Genomic DNA, 16,994 nt, shown 5'->3' with positions numbered 1-16,994 from the left:
TGGATGGTGTATCCTACGGAGACTATCTCCAAAACCCACTTGTCTGTAGTGACTGACTCCCAAGCTTGTCTGAAGTGCTAAAGGCAGTTGCTGAAGGGAGGAAGGCAGGTGACTCAGACCAGCAGATGAGGATGAGGTGGTAATTCATGCTCTTGACCCATCAAAATTGCTGCTTGGAGGTGGAAGGTTGCGAGATGGGAGGCTGACAAGTGGACTCTTTCTTTCTTGGGAATGTCTGTCTCTTTTGATATGGTTCATATGGCCTCTGAGAGATAAGGAATAGAGCATGATGGGATCTCTGAACTGTCTGGGACTTGCTGAGCTTTCTCTTGTAGGTGGGTGTATAAATAACAAGAGAACGTAAGGTAGCGCTGGAGTCCTTTAATGTTCAGAGATTCGTCCGTGCTGTTCTCAAACAACTCAGACCCGTCAAAAGGAACATCCTCCACCATATTCTGGACCTCTTTTGGAAATCTGGAGAGTTGAAGCCAGGAAGCCCTTCTCATAACTACCGCTGTAGCGACTGAATGGGCAGCACTATCAGTGGCATTGGGAGAGTCTTGTAGAGATGTTCTGCTGCTTTCCATATTCACTAACTACCAAGGAGTTAAGTGGGGAATGAGAAAATAAAAATTCAGAGTCCTTTGCTGGGACGTAATATTTCTTATCTGCTCTCTTGCACATAGGTGGAATAGTAACTGGACTGTGCCAGACGATCTTCACTGGGTCCAGGGCTGGCTCCAGGCACCAGCTAAGGAAGCAGGTGCTTGGGGCGGCCAATACAAAGGGGCGGCACTCCGTCCGCTATTGAGGCGGCATGTCTGGGTCTTCGGCGGAAATTCAGCGGCGGGTCCCTCAGTCCCTCTCTTCCTCTTTGAGCTGCCCCCGAAGTGCTGCCTAATAGGAAAAGAGGGAGTGAAGGACCTGCCGCCGAAGTGCCGCTGAAGAATGGAGTGGCGCGATTGAGCTGCCATCAAAGTGCCGCCCATCGCTTTTTTTTTTTTTCCCCCCAACCGCTTGGAGCGGCAGAAAACCTGGAGCTGGCCCTGCTGGGTCCAGAAGGACTTAAGCTATGCAGGCAGAGGAAGGTGAATAGAGGATAACAAGCAGCTTATGATGAGGTTCTTTATCATCCTTGAGAGGGATCTGTAAGGAGTCAGCAATTCTCTTGACCAGATCCTGGAGCTGTTTAAAATCATCCACGAAGGATGGAGGAGGAGGAGGCATGACAACTTAATTTGGAAATGAAGATGAGATGTTGACCATAGGAGAGACCTTTTCATCTGCTTGAGCATCCTGCTCCTTGAAGGATTCCTCTTGAGGGACAGATCTCCTGGAGGGAGCAGGTGATTCAGGTTGCCTCTCTGCAATGAGAGGTGCTTGATACCCTGGAGAACTGTTGATGATAAGCTGCCCAAAGGTCTCAATATGGCCAAGGAGAGGGTGCATAAGGCATAGGAGGCGGCACCTATGGGTGCTCATATCAGCGAGATGTTGGTTGGAATCTTGTGCCACCAGTAGTTACAGTCTCAAAGACTTTTGGAAAGGGGCCACTATATGAATGAGGGGGAGAACCCTGAATTGATATTTGAAACACTGATGGTATGTCTATACTACCCGCCGGATCGGCGGGCAGCGATCGATCTAGCAGGGGTCGATTTATTGCGTCTAGTCTAGACGCAATAATCGACCCCCGAGCGCTCTCCTGTCGACTCCGGTACTCCATCGGAGCGAGAGGCGCAGGTGTAGTCGATGGGGGAGCGTCAGCTTTCGACTCGCCACGGTGAGTAGATCTAAGTACATCTACTTCAGCTACGTTATGAAGTTGCGTAACTTAGATCGATTCTCCCCTCCCCCAGTGTAGACCAGGCCTGAGGCAAGGTCTTCATCAGAATCCTCTTCCTCAATCTCACTCTGGAATGGTGGAGCACTTGGAGAGATCTGAAGTGAAACTGTCAGCTTGTTGGAGCCAAGCAGCAGAGAATCAGGTGTCTCATATACAGCCAGGTCCCAGGGAAAACAGAAATCCTGCAGTACCGAGAGTATTAGCAGTACTGAGTCCATGGTCTGCACCGAGGTGATGGTATCATGGTTCTTGGGTGCTCCGAGGCAAGTGTGTTCGGAGCCCAAGGAGGCTTCTTTGGAACTGAGAAAGGAGAGGAAGTGTTCTTCTTGCCGCTTTGGTCAAGCTACGCTAACAGTATTGATGATCTCTCTGGGACCGAGGCTTCGCCATCTTTTGGTCTAGCGGTGGCCTAGGTACCTGAGGAACCAGTAGCCTCTTGGGTACCTCACTGAAGAGCAGATGGTGCTGGAATAGCTGAAGACATGGATGACCTTGGCTTCTTAGAGGTAGATTCCCTACCTGGTGAGCCAGGGACATGGTCCTTTGAGGACTTATGAGAGTAGACTTGTGTCTCTTAGATGCCTTGGATGGGTGGGGCTCGAATATCATGGAGGCAGCAGATTTGCTTGGAGACCAGCATACAGGGGGCATCCCTTAGCCTGGGTCAGAAGCCGGGCATAGAGAGATCTCCATCATGAGGAGATGAAGATTTATCTGTCTGTTTTTTCTGGCTCTTAATTTCAGTGCCAGACAGAAGTTACACTTCTGGGCAACATGTGATTCCTTGAGGGAATTGATGCAGCAGAAGTGCCCATCGCTTACCGTGATTGCCTCCCGGCACAACAGACAACATTTGAAGCCTGGAGAAACAGGCATAACCTCCCACTGAACAAGACCTACTAAGTCGTATCTATCTAAATATTATATGAGAGAATTTTTTTTTAAACTTTTAAAACTAGAAAGCTAAAACTACTACTGCTGCTTACTAACTAATTAGACAAATGCTAAGAGCTACTAAAAGTAACTACTAGAATAAGAAAAGAGGACAAAGTTGAGGAAATCTTAATGGGGACAACTGCCAGAGCCCTGTTGCAGGCTGAGGGGGAACAGAGGACTGTTCGCCCATGCAGAGCTATATAACAACAACAGCATGGTCCATAAGACTGACAAGCACACGTGCGCGAGCCAAACAGACACTACTATGAGATCTCCGATCAAAGGTGCAAAGGGCACTAGCACAAATAGAGTGACGTACCCATAGGGGACACTACTTAAAGAAGGAGCTTTATTCTCACATGTTCAGGCCCATTAATCAAGAACCAATGGCTTATAATTCAGTCATAGGCCTGAGAGGGATCAGTGACCAGAGCCTCACTCATTCACTGACTGAAATACCATCTGTCTGAGTAGGAGACATTGTATACATAAAATTATCTAATCCCATCAATAAGGAAAAGAGAGTAGGAGATGCCTTTCCTAGCATGTTTTGATGCAGCTAGTCCCAGATCTTGCACTCATCTGAAGTTTTGTATATAAAGAACTGGAAAGTTCCATTCCTTGGGGAATCTTTTTCTATTTATTAATGGAAAGAATAGAAAAAAAGTCTCCCACTATTTCAAAATACTTGGATTTCTGGACCTTAGAAAATGGAAAGGGTACTCTCCCTTTTTACCACTGGAACCTAGACCTTTCAGGCTTAGGTCTTTTTCTAGACTGAGGAAAGAAAGGTTCTTAATAAGAACTTTATGGGGTGCTATCTAATCTTTCTTCTTATGCTAAGATTAAGAGGTTGGATAATTTTGCTTCTGTAGACAACTCTTGAGAAGCATATTCTCAAAGTGATCTCTCTCCTGCCATCCAAGTAGGGATTTCTTCATAGCTTCATTTTTCATGGATGTGGAATAGCTAGTATAGTAATCTCTTCTATTCTGAATTGTTACAGCTTGTCAGTTGCTTGCAAGTATTCCAAGGCATACCAAAGCTATGTAATTCTCAAAAAGGCTACATGTGGATTTTCTGATATTAATAATTTACTGCAGTCTGACATTGAACTGTCCAAACCTAGTCAAAAGCATTAGTCTTCCAAGTATAAATGAATAAAACAAATTTGTAGTTTTTAGGCCGAACCACTTTTGAGATATGACAAGCCCCTTTCCCCTAAAAAAAAAAAAAAAGTTAAGAAACCTTCTAAACCAGGGGTTCTCAAACTGGGGGTTGGGACCCCTTAGGGGTTGCGGGGTTATTACTTGGGGGGTCACGAGCTGTCAGCCTCCACCCTAAACCCTGCTTTGCCTCCAGCATTTATAAAGGTATTAAATATATAAAAAAGTGCTTTTAATTTATAAGGGGGGGGGGTCGCACTCAGAGGCTTGCTATATGCCAGTACAAAAGTTTGAGAACCACTGTTCTAAATACAAATTGCACCTCATTTTTTAAATTCTCATGTCTCTCATACAACTTGTGTGTATTATTTCAAACTTTCCAGAAAAAAAATATTACCTATAATATAGAAACAAGCATCTCTCCTGAGTCTATAGAAAGACCATAAACTATGTATTTTCTGTGCTGGTGTATTTTTATGTTCTTACCAAGCGCATTGCAAGACCCCTTCTACTCTTGCTTCATCAAAAAGATTTGAAATCCTAGTCACCCACTTTCCTGGGTCCTTTCCATTTCTGTGCTGTACTACACTACTGCTCAGCTCTCTTTGTGTTCTTACAGAAGGCTGAAAATCACTTAACTTCCCAGTCCCTAAAGCTTTCTTTACAGGCACTCCCAAGACTAGGATTTCAGATGCTTTCACTCTGCTGCAAACATGAACAGACTAGAATGCAGTAACTGAGGAGTTAGTACTGATTTCTTACCTGTTTCACGTCCTTCATTCACGCCCATCTTTCTTTCAAAATACTTATATGGGCCCTCAACACTGCAATACTCGCCTCCACCTTTCTCAATTACCTGTCTCTGCACTACAATCACCTCTCCCCATGACACAATGGCTTTGGGCATGCAAGAGTTAAGAGAGTTGGGTCACTGCCCATTAATGTAGCATTTTCTTGTAACTCATTTCAAAGGGTACTTTTATTTTCTTTATACACCCGTGGCCCCAGTTGACAAGTTTCATCTGGAACTCTCAGGAACCAGTCAGGTTTTCACATCATTTAGCCAAACCAACTGCAGGTTTTCCCACTTTCCCCATTTGAAAACTTTCCCATAACACCCTTAAAATCAAATGCTGCAAAGAGAATAGCACGGTTCCACCGAAAAAGCTACTAGGTCCCAAAAGTTGCTTGCCAATTTCAATATGTTACATTATTCAACTGTTTAAAAAAAGTTCTTGATCTAATAAACCTCACATTTCTATACAGTATTTGCAAGATTTTATAAACAGAACTGCCAGTAGGATTTTTAAATTTTGTTTTAAAATAGTAATAATTAAAAAGTTGCATCAGGTTTAAGAATTTGTATGCCAACACCTAGTCCAGACTAAATTATTAGCACCAAGTAACAAATCACTGACAACAAAGGTTGATAACAGAAGCACTGGCAGAATCTTAAACAAAGTGACTAAGAGGGTGGCATTACAAAAATAAAAAAAAACTAATTAGCTAACTACTTTGTCATAAAAAATGACAAAATAAAGTCTGCTGGACAACAGCCTTTCTATATCTCATTAAACTACTATATTTTTGATTTCAATATTCTCTTCTTATTTTTAACTAAAACTGAATTAAGTCCTCTAGGTATTTGGAGTCAATTACAGTCTTCGTGCCTGCCAAATTTGATTACAATAGTTTTTCACTCCCATAGTATCTTATCTGGAGAAAATGAAAATGCAAACAGATGCAGAATAAGTGACTTGGCTTCACTTTATCCTTCTTAGTCAAAAGAAATGATAGCAAAAATTACAAGTGCAGTATCTTGAGTTCAATTAATGTAATTCCGGTTGTAGAACGATGGCCAGTATCATGAATAAATCCCCAGTTAAGCTTTACATTGTGCATAAACAACACAAACCTGTTGAGCGAGATCAGAAACTACCTGGCAAATGTCTGAATTTTCAAATTACTTTAGAAATTTAATGTTAAAATTCTCCTTGAATGGAAATACAAAAATAGGTTCAATAATCTTGATAAAGCTACTAGCAAGCACTGGAAAAAAATAGACATTTTATACTCACTTTGCACAATTGTGAATCAGAAAGGAATGCAGCAGTAAATTGTGTAGAAACAAAAATTACTTTAGATACAGACATATTTTGCATTATTTAAATATCCTCCCTTAAGCAGAAATTGCTAAATATTTGGAATATTTTTGCATTTTATACTGTGAAATCACAAATTAAAAAATATAGTTCTAAAGCTAGTCACAGGATGTGGGTTTTTCCTGCTGTTGCTTTATCATCAGAAAATTACTTTCAGATTTTCTGGGACTGGACCAATTCTTGAGCATGAATGAACTGAACGAAGTCTAAAAACTGACCATTGATAAAGTTTATGTAACATAAAACATACCTGCATATGTTAATCTTTTTTGGGGGAGCAGCAGGGGAAAGGGTGCCAATGTTGGCGTGTACAAGAAGAAAAATTCAGACAAAAATGGATGTCTGCCAAATACTGAAACATATTGTCCAGAAAAATAACCGATTGTAAAGAACATCCTCTCTTCTTATATAACCCAGCAGATGTTGTTGAACTGATTAAAAAAAAACAAAAAACAAAAAAAAACAAGCTTATGAGTCATGGGGTGCAACCACAGTTGAAAAAATGTTTATTGGCTCTTTAATTAAAGCACATTGTGAGACATGGAATAAACATTATTATTAAACTAAGAGATATCTATAGAAATATAAGAATGATTTTTTAAAAGTTTGTGCACATTTAACACAATCCTTCTGTGCAGAAACTGAAATCAGCATTCATCAAAGAAATATACTTTACTGAACAGTTCAGTCAGTGGTGTACATCCACTGGCAGTATTGTGGAATCAGATTATTAAAGAAAGTAATTGGAAATGAATTCTTCATATGAAATTGTTTTATGCAGACAGAAAGAACAATGCATTGGTTAGGTGTGGAGTGGCAAGTGAGATGTCTGGATATGTTCATTGGAATAAAATTAAAGTATGAAACTAGGAGGGACAATATCTTTTAGCCCACAGTGATTACACGTTCTATTGAAATTTACCTAGTGATTTAAAACCCTTTTAAATGCAGCAATTGTGCAGGATTTCCATAATGGGAAGATATAAAATATAGTTAATATAAACACACAAACTCTGACCAGCAAGTACAGTTTGTGATTTTCCTAGCTCTGAAAAAACAGTGCTTAGACAGAATATAGTCTTGTTAAAGTAAAAAGCACACTTCTTTTCTGTTAACTTTGTTTGCATTCTTTTCAAATTCATTTTTAGAACAATAACTGAGCAAGAAATAAGAGCAAAAAAAATGAACTGCACTTGTTCATTACATACTCCGCAAGTTTTCCAGAACATATTCTCCACAAAACCAAAGTACATGTCTCAAATTCTAATGAATCAATCTCTTCTGTTAAGGGGACAATTCCTACGTTACTAAATTTGATCTTGCAATTAATGACTTTTTATACAAAAACAATTTCCAACAATCTGGATTATTTCCATCTTAAATACTTGCCCTTAGTATTTATCAAATCGTGTTTTAGTGTGTTTTTAATTAAGATAACACATTTTACATAATATGGTAACTCTAGAACTGAGCCTAACCATGCTTAGCTATCAAATATCCCAATACTAGTAAATGTATAGAATAAAATAAGATGCAACTCCCTTTACCACTTTCCCCCTTGGAATAGCTGGGTATAGTTTCTTTTCTTTTGCAAACTGAACAAGGATATTAAATGCAGGAAAACCTTTTTCAACAAGAATCCATATGAACATAAACAAATTGTTGAGGCAGGGAGGGGGAAGTGCTAAAGCATTTTCCTTCCACCCCCCAGTAATTCCTATGATTATACTATTTCATATCATTAACATACTGGATTTTATCCAGATACCCTATGTACATAAGAAAAGTTTATGCCACAGGTTATGTTTAGATTACTAGTCCAAATACAAATTTTTAAAGGGCTGTTAACGGGTGTGCAAAAATACTGAAGCAGGAAAAAATCATAAACAACTGTGTAATGTAATAAGTGTTCTTACTGTTTCTTTATTAGTTTAAAGAAAACCAGAGCCTAATAACAATATACCTCATACAGTTCAGAACAAAGCTGTTGTTGTTACAGTTATTTACTTGGCATTTGCTTCCTTCAGGAAGTTATTGAGAACAGTTGTATGCAGCACATAATTACATTTTTCAAAGTAATACAACAGGTAAATTAACAAACTTATTTCAAAAATGCTGTTTAAGGAAAACAGAGTCTCTAAAGTCTTCAATATTTATGATGCTGACTTGTTTTTTATGATATTGAGTTTTTGTTATAAATGTTTACTGTTTTTATAGTAGGACTCTTCTAAACAGTCATTTCTGCATTCCTATATAGGACAATTTACTATAGAAATGTCTTAACTTTGTTAAAAATGTTATGAAAACCAAAGTTTTATTGGAATAACTGCCATGCAAACATTAAACTTTTGTACTTTATTATTTTTAATTATGGAAATATGCCCTTGAAAACATTTTGTTCATTCTGTGACTTATGTCTCATACAAATAAAAAGATGCAGTTTAGAAACTGAAGCCTCACCACCATTGTTTTCTTTCAATTAAAATTCAGTATATTAAACACAGTTGAATACATCCATACATATGACACACCATTATCATCTCATCTTGAAAGTTCAAATCAAGAGTGTGCTGAAAAAGTTTATTTCAGAACATCATTAAGATTCATTGTATACTGTAGTTCAAAATATTCTAATGGAGCAGATAATAGTGGTCAGAAATACACAAACACACACATTCATTTGAAACCTAACAGTGTATGTATTAACACTGAACATTAGTGTTGGATTTGATTTGAACTAAAGTGATGCTGAATTTTCTGGTTAATACATTTTGGCAATATTACAAAATCAAATTTAAAACACAATGTAAAGTTATGGCTGAGCAACTGTATATGACATTCCAAGGTATACAAACTGTAAAAATAACAAGTGACTAGGGTGACTGACTAAATGTAGAAAAGATGTATTCACAAGTCTGTAGGTAAGTTACTGTGTCTTGTGACTAATATGTTGTAATTTTAGTATTTAAAACCTGCAATACATTAAAAGCCCAATACTTCATATTTAGAGAGGAGCACTCAATTTTGAATACCAAAGTCACTATCCTTAGAGGAAACCACTTTTTATACTGAAATGAAAGAAACATAAGTCTACTAAATTAGTTTTCAGGGAGATGTTTCAAGGATTGTAGTCAAATTTCCAGTTCACTGAATGTACAGATCTTCAGGCTTGGACCCTACTACTTCAGACTTTGTATTTTCCTTTGCCGTTGTCATTGATAACACATATGTGCTGAAACAACACAACACAGATTGCAATAGTATAATTAATTACATTATTGAATTGTCTTTAATTAGAAATATATTTGATTTTTGACCAGCTAAATGGTCTAGTGATTAGTACTCTGCACTTTAGAGACCTAGATTTGAGTCATGATCCCAATCTCTCAGGCTGTATTTACACTAAGAATTTTTGGACTGTAATTCCCAACTGGTGAACCTCCATCACTGGCAGTACCAGTAGAAGTGCTAGACAAGTCTCAGGCCTCTTTTATCACTGATTCACTGAGAACAGGGATAGAAGACACAGTACTAGAACACCTAAGCTATCTGAGCCATACCTATATTACAGCTTCCACTGGTTGAGCTGCACTTATTGGGAATTACAGATCTGAAAAATCCTAGTATAGACAAGACCTCACTCTTCAAACTCATAGGAGATGGTAGTGTGGCAGAAGTGACTCATTCAGCTCTTGGGAGATGGGGGGGGGGGAAGAGATTTCAAGAGAAGGGGTAGGAAGGAATTGCTCACAATGCTTAACAATGACTCCTCTAGGAATGGTGTCTGAGGTTCTGAAGGGAGTTCTATTTGGTCCTCTTCTGCTGGAAGGACCATGGCCATGACATAAAGCCTCAAGGGAGAGGAAAATGACAGACTCTTCAAGGCTCCAACAAACTGAAAAAAAAATCTTGTTTATAGCTGAAAACACTTACGTTTAGATCTCTGAAGTGCTCGTTGTAGTCTAAGGCATAACCTACCACAAACAAATTTGGAATTTCAAATCCATAATCTGTATGGGGAAAAATAAATAGTATCAATGTAAAAATAAGTAAATATCCATTAAACAAACAATTAAGCTATTTAATGTGCTAGTTCTCTGAACAAGAAAATATATACATACAGAGCCAAATTCTGGCTGTGTTATCTTTTGGCCCTTAGACAGGTACAAATCATTATCACTAATGTGAGATTTAACTCTGGTCAGTTGTGGCCCCATGCCACAGATTACTTGGGTCTGGAGCATGAATGATCTGGGCCGACAGGCGGGAGGAAGTGATACACAGGGGCAGTTGTGAAATCAGTGGCATAATACACTGCAATTTCGTACCCCTAGTATCTTGCCCTAAGTCGGATATCCCTCTGTGGTTCCAGTTGTGGAAGGAGCCAGAATCAAGGCAGAAAAATTCAGTCCAAGTTGGGCTGCAGCTTCTTAAGCATGCATGTATGTGTAAAGCCAAGCTATACTTCATTACAGAGGAAACAAAGAAAGATTCTTTTTAGTGACTAATCTATAGGTAATAATTTATAGCCCTATATATGAGTCTATGCATTCTCTTTTGGGAACAACAAATATTATATTACAATAGCACCAAAAATGTGCCAGGTACTGTACAATCTAAGACCCCAGTCCTGCAACGAGTAAAGTACATGCCTACATTTAAATATGTGAACAGACACATTAAGTGAACGAGACTATTCACATGCTTAAAGCTAAGCGCAAGTGTAATTCTTTGTAAGTGTGGCATTTAGTACAGGATCAGCTCCACACAGGAAGATATAGACCCTTCTCCAAATTGCTCACAATCTAAAAAATAAATCCAGAATCTTCAAGACACAAATAGGTGGGCATACAAACGTTACATATACACAAACTAGAGGGTCTGCACCTGTTAATGTCTATGGATAAACTACCTCTGGAAGAGCAAATATAGCTAACTGGAAGAGCTGATACAAGCACTAGGGATGATGTAAGGAGACAGTGACCCCAAATGTTTTGTACTCTTGGGGTTTGTTCTAATCATATCTGCTTCTTGTTACTTTTTACTTGAAATCTGTCATATGTACATACCTTTTTAAACAATATGTTAAAATACATGTTTAAGTTTTTCCTTAGGGAAGTGTCTTATTGAAGATTATATTTTACTTACATATTTAACCATAGTGAGTCCCATGACACTTAATATCATGGCCCAAATTCCATACATCAAAAGAGTCAAGAAACCAAAATGATGTATAGAAAGTGCCTCTGGGTGGAATGACTTGGTCACAGGCCAGGATACTATGCTAGAAACACAGGTCACAGCAGACATGCATTCTCCCTAGTGCAGAGTCCATGCCAGACCTCCAAGCACCTTTCACCCCACAATAGCCTCCCTCTCTCCCAAATTTCAAACAAATACCCGCCCCTGGACAGCGTCATCCTTCCTCAAGACACTCACCTACCCTCTTTCCAAGATCTCCTCATTTCACCATCTACACAGTGCAGGTAGACGCCCTTTCTTCTCCTCTTCCTGAATAAACAGACACCCACTCCTCTCCTCAGTAGCAAGTGCTAGTGGGTCTTCTCCATGCAGATCCAGCTCTCTCAAATTTTAGCTCAACATGCCTATCATTGTGTCATTTACTCTAACGAGCCTAAAAGGCGGTAGCTTGGTTCCTCCTCTATCATCTTTCCCCTGATTGACCTTATTATTCATAGTGTGATATAAGCATCTCAAAGAAGTGCATGCTGACTGACAGCAGAGCAGCAAAGGGCGGACAAATTATCAGAAAAAGAAGCCCAATCTCCCCTGTGTTTTTTTGGTAGGTTACTTATAATTATCACTGTCTATCAAATAAACAAACTAACCTTTAAATAAGGATATTTGTTTTAACAACACAAAATTGTTTTCTTATTGTCATCAAACTCAATAGCTCGCAAACAACAATGGTACAAAGACATAACTTTCAGCTTAGAAGGAAACTGGTGGCTCTTTTAAGGGCATAATGAGGGGTGGGAAGAAAAGGACTTGCTAATCCACACACTGTTACCAAAGATAGACGGGAAAGCACTTGCTTGGCATAAGTAAATTAATGATTTTCTTGTAAAAATTTCAGCAGGGAACACCAGACTGAAAAAAACTGTTTAGGGTGTTAGTAGCCAGGGTATACTAATGAGGTCAGACTTTCCAAACTGCAGCACTCTGTAGCATGACTATACAGTCCCTAGTCTCTCTGGCCATGAGATTACTTACTGCAGAAGCTGAAACCCTGCACAGTGTTGATATAATAGTATCCAATTCTACTGTTAGAATTATGTTAGCTTATTGGATCATGATGTAAAGAAAATTCTCACAAGCACTTACAGTCAGGTCTGTACCCATCAGGTTGGGATGTTCTTTTCACCAACAAACTATCATAAAAAAAAAAAGATTTTTTTTATATAAAAAGTTGGATTTGTCCGGAGAACTTATACTTAAAAATATATTCATTTTCTCCAAATATCTCAGAACTGTAAGGATTCACACTCCATTTCTGCCTTGCCTCTCTAGAATATCAATGTCCTCCTAGCAGAGAAGAGATGGGCATGCTTCCCTACAAAGTCCATCAGTGCCACTCTTGAAATGGCTAATGGGGTCACTGCAGAACAGTACAAAAGCATTTCTTCTCCTCTTCTCCACCCACACCTTAGTGACTCAGACAGCTGTCTCTGTAGTATTCCCAGAAAGATAGTGTAGTGCAACAAGACTAAATCATACTTGATCCTCCACAGGAAATCATGTTGTGCCACCATTAGAGTAACCATTTATTTTCTTTTAATAGTTAAACATGACGTTTGTGAATATTTTACTCACCTTGCTACCTTAATCATCTTTGGCTTGTATTTTTCTATGTTATTAAGCAGAGCCTTCATAGTCCTTCCAGTTCCAATAATATCCTTTGCAAAACATGAAAAATATACTAAGGAAAAAATAATCATGGAACAGGAAACTTGAGTAAAATTAGAATGGTTTCATATTTTTATTTCTGGGGAAATGATGGTTTTGTTTTCTTCCCCGAATGTACCGAGAGTAATATCCGGAAAAGGTTGGGGAAGCGGTTCAATTCTTTGAACCAGGCACTTTCCCCACAGGGATACAATTTAAGAGAAATACAAACAGGTTGGAGGATTGCCTGCTTTCTACTGTAAAGGGCTAAATTCTGCCCTTGGATGCACTAGTGGGAATTCTGCTGACTTCAGTGGGCACTGCACATACATAACCATCAGATTTCTTATATCAAGCCCATGATCATAGTATCTCAGCACTTGTGCATCCAAGGACAGAATTTAGCCCTAAGAAGCATTTTGTCATGTAATCATAGAAATGTAGGGTTGGAAGGGACCTCAAGAGGTCATCTAGCCCAGCTCCTTGCTCTAAGGCAGGACCAAAAATACCTAGACCTAGATCTTGTCTGAAGGTGTTGGTATAATCTGTTCTTAAAAACGTCCAAAGATGGAGATTCCACAACCTCCCTTGGAAGCCTATTCCAGAGTTTAACTACCTTTATAGTTAGAAAGTTTTTCCTAATATCTAACCTAAAACTCCCATGCTAGAGATGAAGACCTTTATGTCTTGCCCTATCTTCAGTGGATATGGATAACAATGAATCACCATCCTCTTTATAACAACCCTTAATATATTTGAAGACTATTATCAGGTTCCCTGTTAGTCTTTTTTTCGTAAGACTAAACATGCCTTTTTTTTTTACCCTTCCTCATAGCTTAGCTTTTCTAAACCTTTTATCATTTTTTTTGCTCTCTTCTGGATTCTCTCCAATTTGTTCACATCTTTTTTAAACTGTGGTGCCCAGAATTGGACATAGTACTCCAGCTGAGGCATCACCAGTGCCAAGTACAGTGGGACAGTTACCTTCCCTGTTTTACATATGACACTCCTGATAAGACATCCTAAAATAAGAACCTTTTTTCACAACTGCATCACATTGTTGGTTCACATGCAATTTGTGATCAACTATAACACCCAGATCCTTTTCTGCATTGCTACCACATAGCCAGTTATTCCCCATTTCATATCTATTTATTTTACTTTTCATTCCTAAATTAAATACTTTGTACTTTATTGAATTTCATCATGTTGATTTCAGATCAATTCTCCGATTTGTCAAAGTTGTTTTGAATTCTAATCCCATCCCCCAAAGTGCTTGCAACTCCTCCCAGTTTGGTGTCATACACAAATTTTATATGCATACTCTCCACTCCATTATCCAAGTCATTAACATTAATATTCAATACTACCAGACCAAGGGCAGACTCCTGTCGGATCCCACTTAATATGTCCTCCCAGTTTGATAACTGCTCTCTGAGTATGGTTTTTCAACCAGTTATCTACTCTTCTTATAATAAATTCATCTAGACCATATTTCGCTAGTTTGCTTATGAGACTGTCATGTGGGACTGAGGTGAAAGCCATTTCAAAATCATAATATATCATATCTACAGCTTCCCCCCAACCAGCATGCCAGTAAACCAGTCATGACATACAGTGCAATGCACATAAATATTCATGGCAGTGTGCTCTGCCATCTGAATGGACACATATACTATTGTATCAGAGTTTCCCTAATCCATGAGTATATGGCTATGTAACTGAATATTGCTTGACGAGCAGATGGTGATACTAAACTCTGTGGGTGTGCAATTTCAGATGGCAAAATCTTATCACTACTCCTCAGCTACCACATTTTAATATAATTTGCTGCAGATATAATTTTTTATCCTTTAGGAGATTGTGGGGCTAAACCAACCTGATTACAGAATGGGCCTCACCTGAGAGGAATCAGGTAATTCCTGTGTAAAAAGGAGCCATAGGCTAGGTCTACACTGGGGGGGATCAATTTAAGATACGCAAATTCAGCTACGCAAATAGCGTAGCTGAATTCGACATATCCTATTCAACTTACCCCGCTGTGAGGATGCCGCAATGCCATGCCTGGCCATGTGTGGTTCCCTAGTGTTGGGTTGACTGTTAAATCACTGTTGAAGAAACAAGTGCTACACAATACCAAGGGTCCTGCTTTATTATTCAAACAACCAATGGATCTCTTTACTTTTTGATTTTTCCTTCCACACTGACAAATTCAAAATCCTGCCCACTATTAACTTCCCCATGTCACCTTCCATGCTGCTTACCCTCACAACTCTTCCCCTCATGGGCAGATTTAGCTGGTATGCCAATTACATACTGATGTGTTCACAGATATGGCCTATGTGGCTTTTCTCCCTTTAACGTGTGTGTTACATTTAAAGATAACTACAGATACAGACCGAGCTTTTGCAGTTCCTTCCAGTGATATCTACTTTCCACCACCTCTCCCTCTCAATATCATTGCTTCAGGCTAGCCACTTTCCTTTGAAGTGCTGGCATGATGGAACACTCCAGAATGCACAGTGCTGATAATCAGGCATGGGCACTTCAAAGAAAGACAGTCTGAACCAGTCTGTGAATAAGACATACACAGCACTGAAGCTGTGAGGGATATCCAGGGCCATATCATTTTACCAGTTACATCCCAAAGCCACGCAATCAGGGAGCTTAGGACAGCCTCTACTCTCCCCCAAACTACTGAACAACTAGCAGAAGAAAGCAGCAATTTGTGACGCCATCAATAAAAAAAGAGCAGGTGATGCAGCCAGGAAGATTGCTGGGCACACGAGACTGGATCCTGCACTAACCAATGAGAGCAGCACAAATATGGTGTCATTGGTAAGCCTATCAAAGGTGGTGGAAGGGTCAGCTCCCAAATAAAATGCTTCCTTTCTTTATTGCCCTCCCATCTCATGAAGGGTGAACATTATCACTGACAGTATTTTAGAAGCTGACCACAGAATTATGACTTTATTATCTACGTATAATATTATATGGACTAGCCACCTTACCTCCACAATTAACGCACTCTGAAACAAAACAAAAGAAACTTGGTTATACAGGAAGTAATACAAACTGCATCATAATACATGCTAACTAAAATAAGTAAGCATTTTTAAAAAAATAAACGTTAAAGCTAAATTAGGGCCCTTGTGCAGCTGTGCAACAGGTGGGGCACAAACAGCCTCCCTGTTATTTTATGGCCTGAATAAGAGACAGTCCCAATTGCAGGCACAGCATTCACAGGCTACTGCCCTCCCCAACTGTGTGACAGGCAGCAGCACATGTCATCTATGTATGAAGGGGTATAGCAGCAGGTAGTGCAATCAGATGGGAGAGATTCAACTGGGAGTATTGTGCTCAAAAGCTGTAGTAGGCTGTTCAGAATATATCCAAAGATAAATATTCTGAACACTATGTACCACTGAGAAATTGGTTTTTGAAAGCTTCCAGTCTCCTAAACATAACACAAATTTGCTTTAATCTTCTTAAAAAAAAAAAAAAAAAAGGGCACATAACCTTTGTCCTCAGAAATGTCAAGCTTTATATAATCATGTCACCTGAGGTCATTCAGGTTTATAGTGTCTTGTAACTGAGATAACGGAAGTATGGATTACGAAAGGCTACTCTAAGAAATATCAAAGATGCTATATTTTTATATCTAAATTGATACATCATCTATAGATAATACACATAAAAAACTATGTTAAAAGAACATTGTTAAGGTTGAAAAGTCAAGCACCCAAGAGTTAGGAAATGCACAGCCAACCTTAATGCTAGCAACTTTAATTCTGCCCCCTTTCACATATACATTATTGTATGCTGGGGGTTGGCATGAGGCTGTTGGGTATGAAGGTCATCTTGCACTTACGCTAAATGAGGGAAAAATTAAATGCCCATTTCTTTAGTAATAGCTGAAACAATGGAAAACCATTGCCTAAGGACTAAATTGCATGCAAGCTTGGGTGGCTGGACCAT

The 16,994-nt window shown here is 39.1% G+C and overlaps 2 protein-coding genes across 2 annotated transcripts in view; one reads left to right on the top strand and one right to left on the bottom strand.

Annotated features, from left to right (window-relative positions):
• Window positions 1-16,994, top strand: part of LOC135981923 (myb/SANT-like DNA-binding domain-containing protein 2) — a 226,115-nt gene that overhangs the window by 78,491 nt on the left and 130,630 nt on the right. The window lies entirely within an intron of this gene.
• PRTFDC1 (phosphoribosyl transferase domain containing 1) overlaps window positions 8,006-16,994 on the bottom strand; it is a 56,603-nt gene continuing 47,614 nt past the window's right edge. Inside the window, exons 5-9 of the mRNA XM_005302803.4 lie at window positions 16,028-16,045; window positions 12,945-13,027; window positions 12,456-12,502; window positions 10,044-10,120; window positions 8,006-9,342 (exon numbers count right to left, since the gene is read on the bottom strand). Of these exons, the coding sequence (XP_005302860.1) occupies window positions 9,295-9,342; window positions 10,044-10,120; window positions 12,456-12,502; window positions 12,945-13,027; window positions 16,028-16,045 (273 nt within the window). The 3' untranslated portion in view covers window positions 8,006-9,294. The remainder of the gene's footprint in view (window positions 9,343-10,043; window positions 10,121-12,455; window positions 12,503-12,944; window positions 13,028-16,027; window positions 16,046-16,994) is intronic.

This window comes from Chrysemys picta, chromosome 2, assembly GCF_011386835.1.
Source record: "Chrysemys picta bellii isolate R12L10 chromosome 2, ASM1138683v2, whole genome shotgun sequence".
In the NCBI taxonomy this organism is placed as follows: domain Eukaryota; kingdom Metazoa; phylum Chordata; order Testudines; family Emydidae; genus Chrysemys; species Chrysemys picta.
This window is presented reverse-complemented; position numbering and strand designations above follow the sequence as displayed.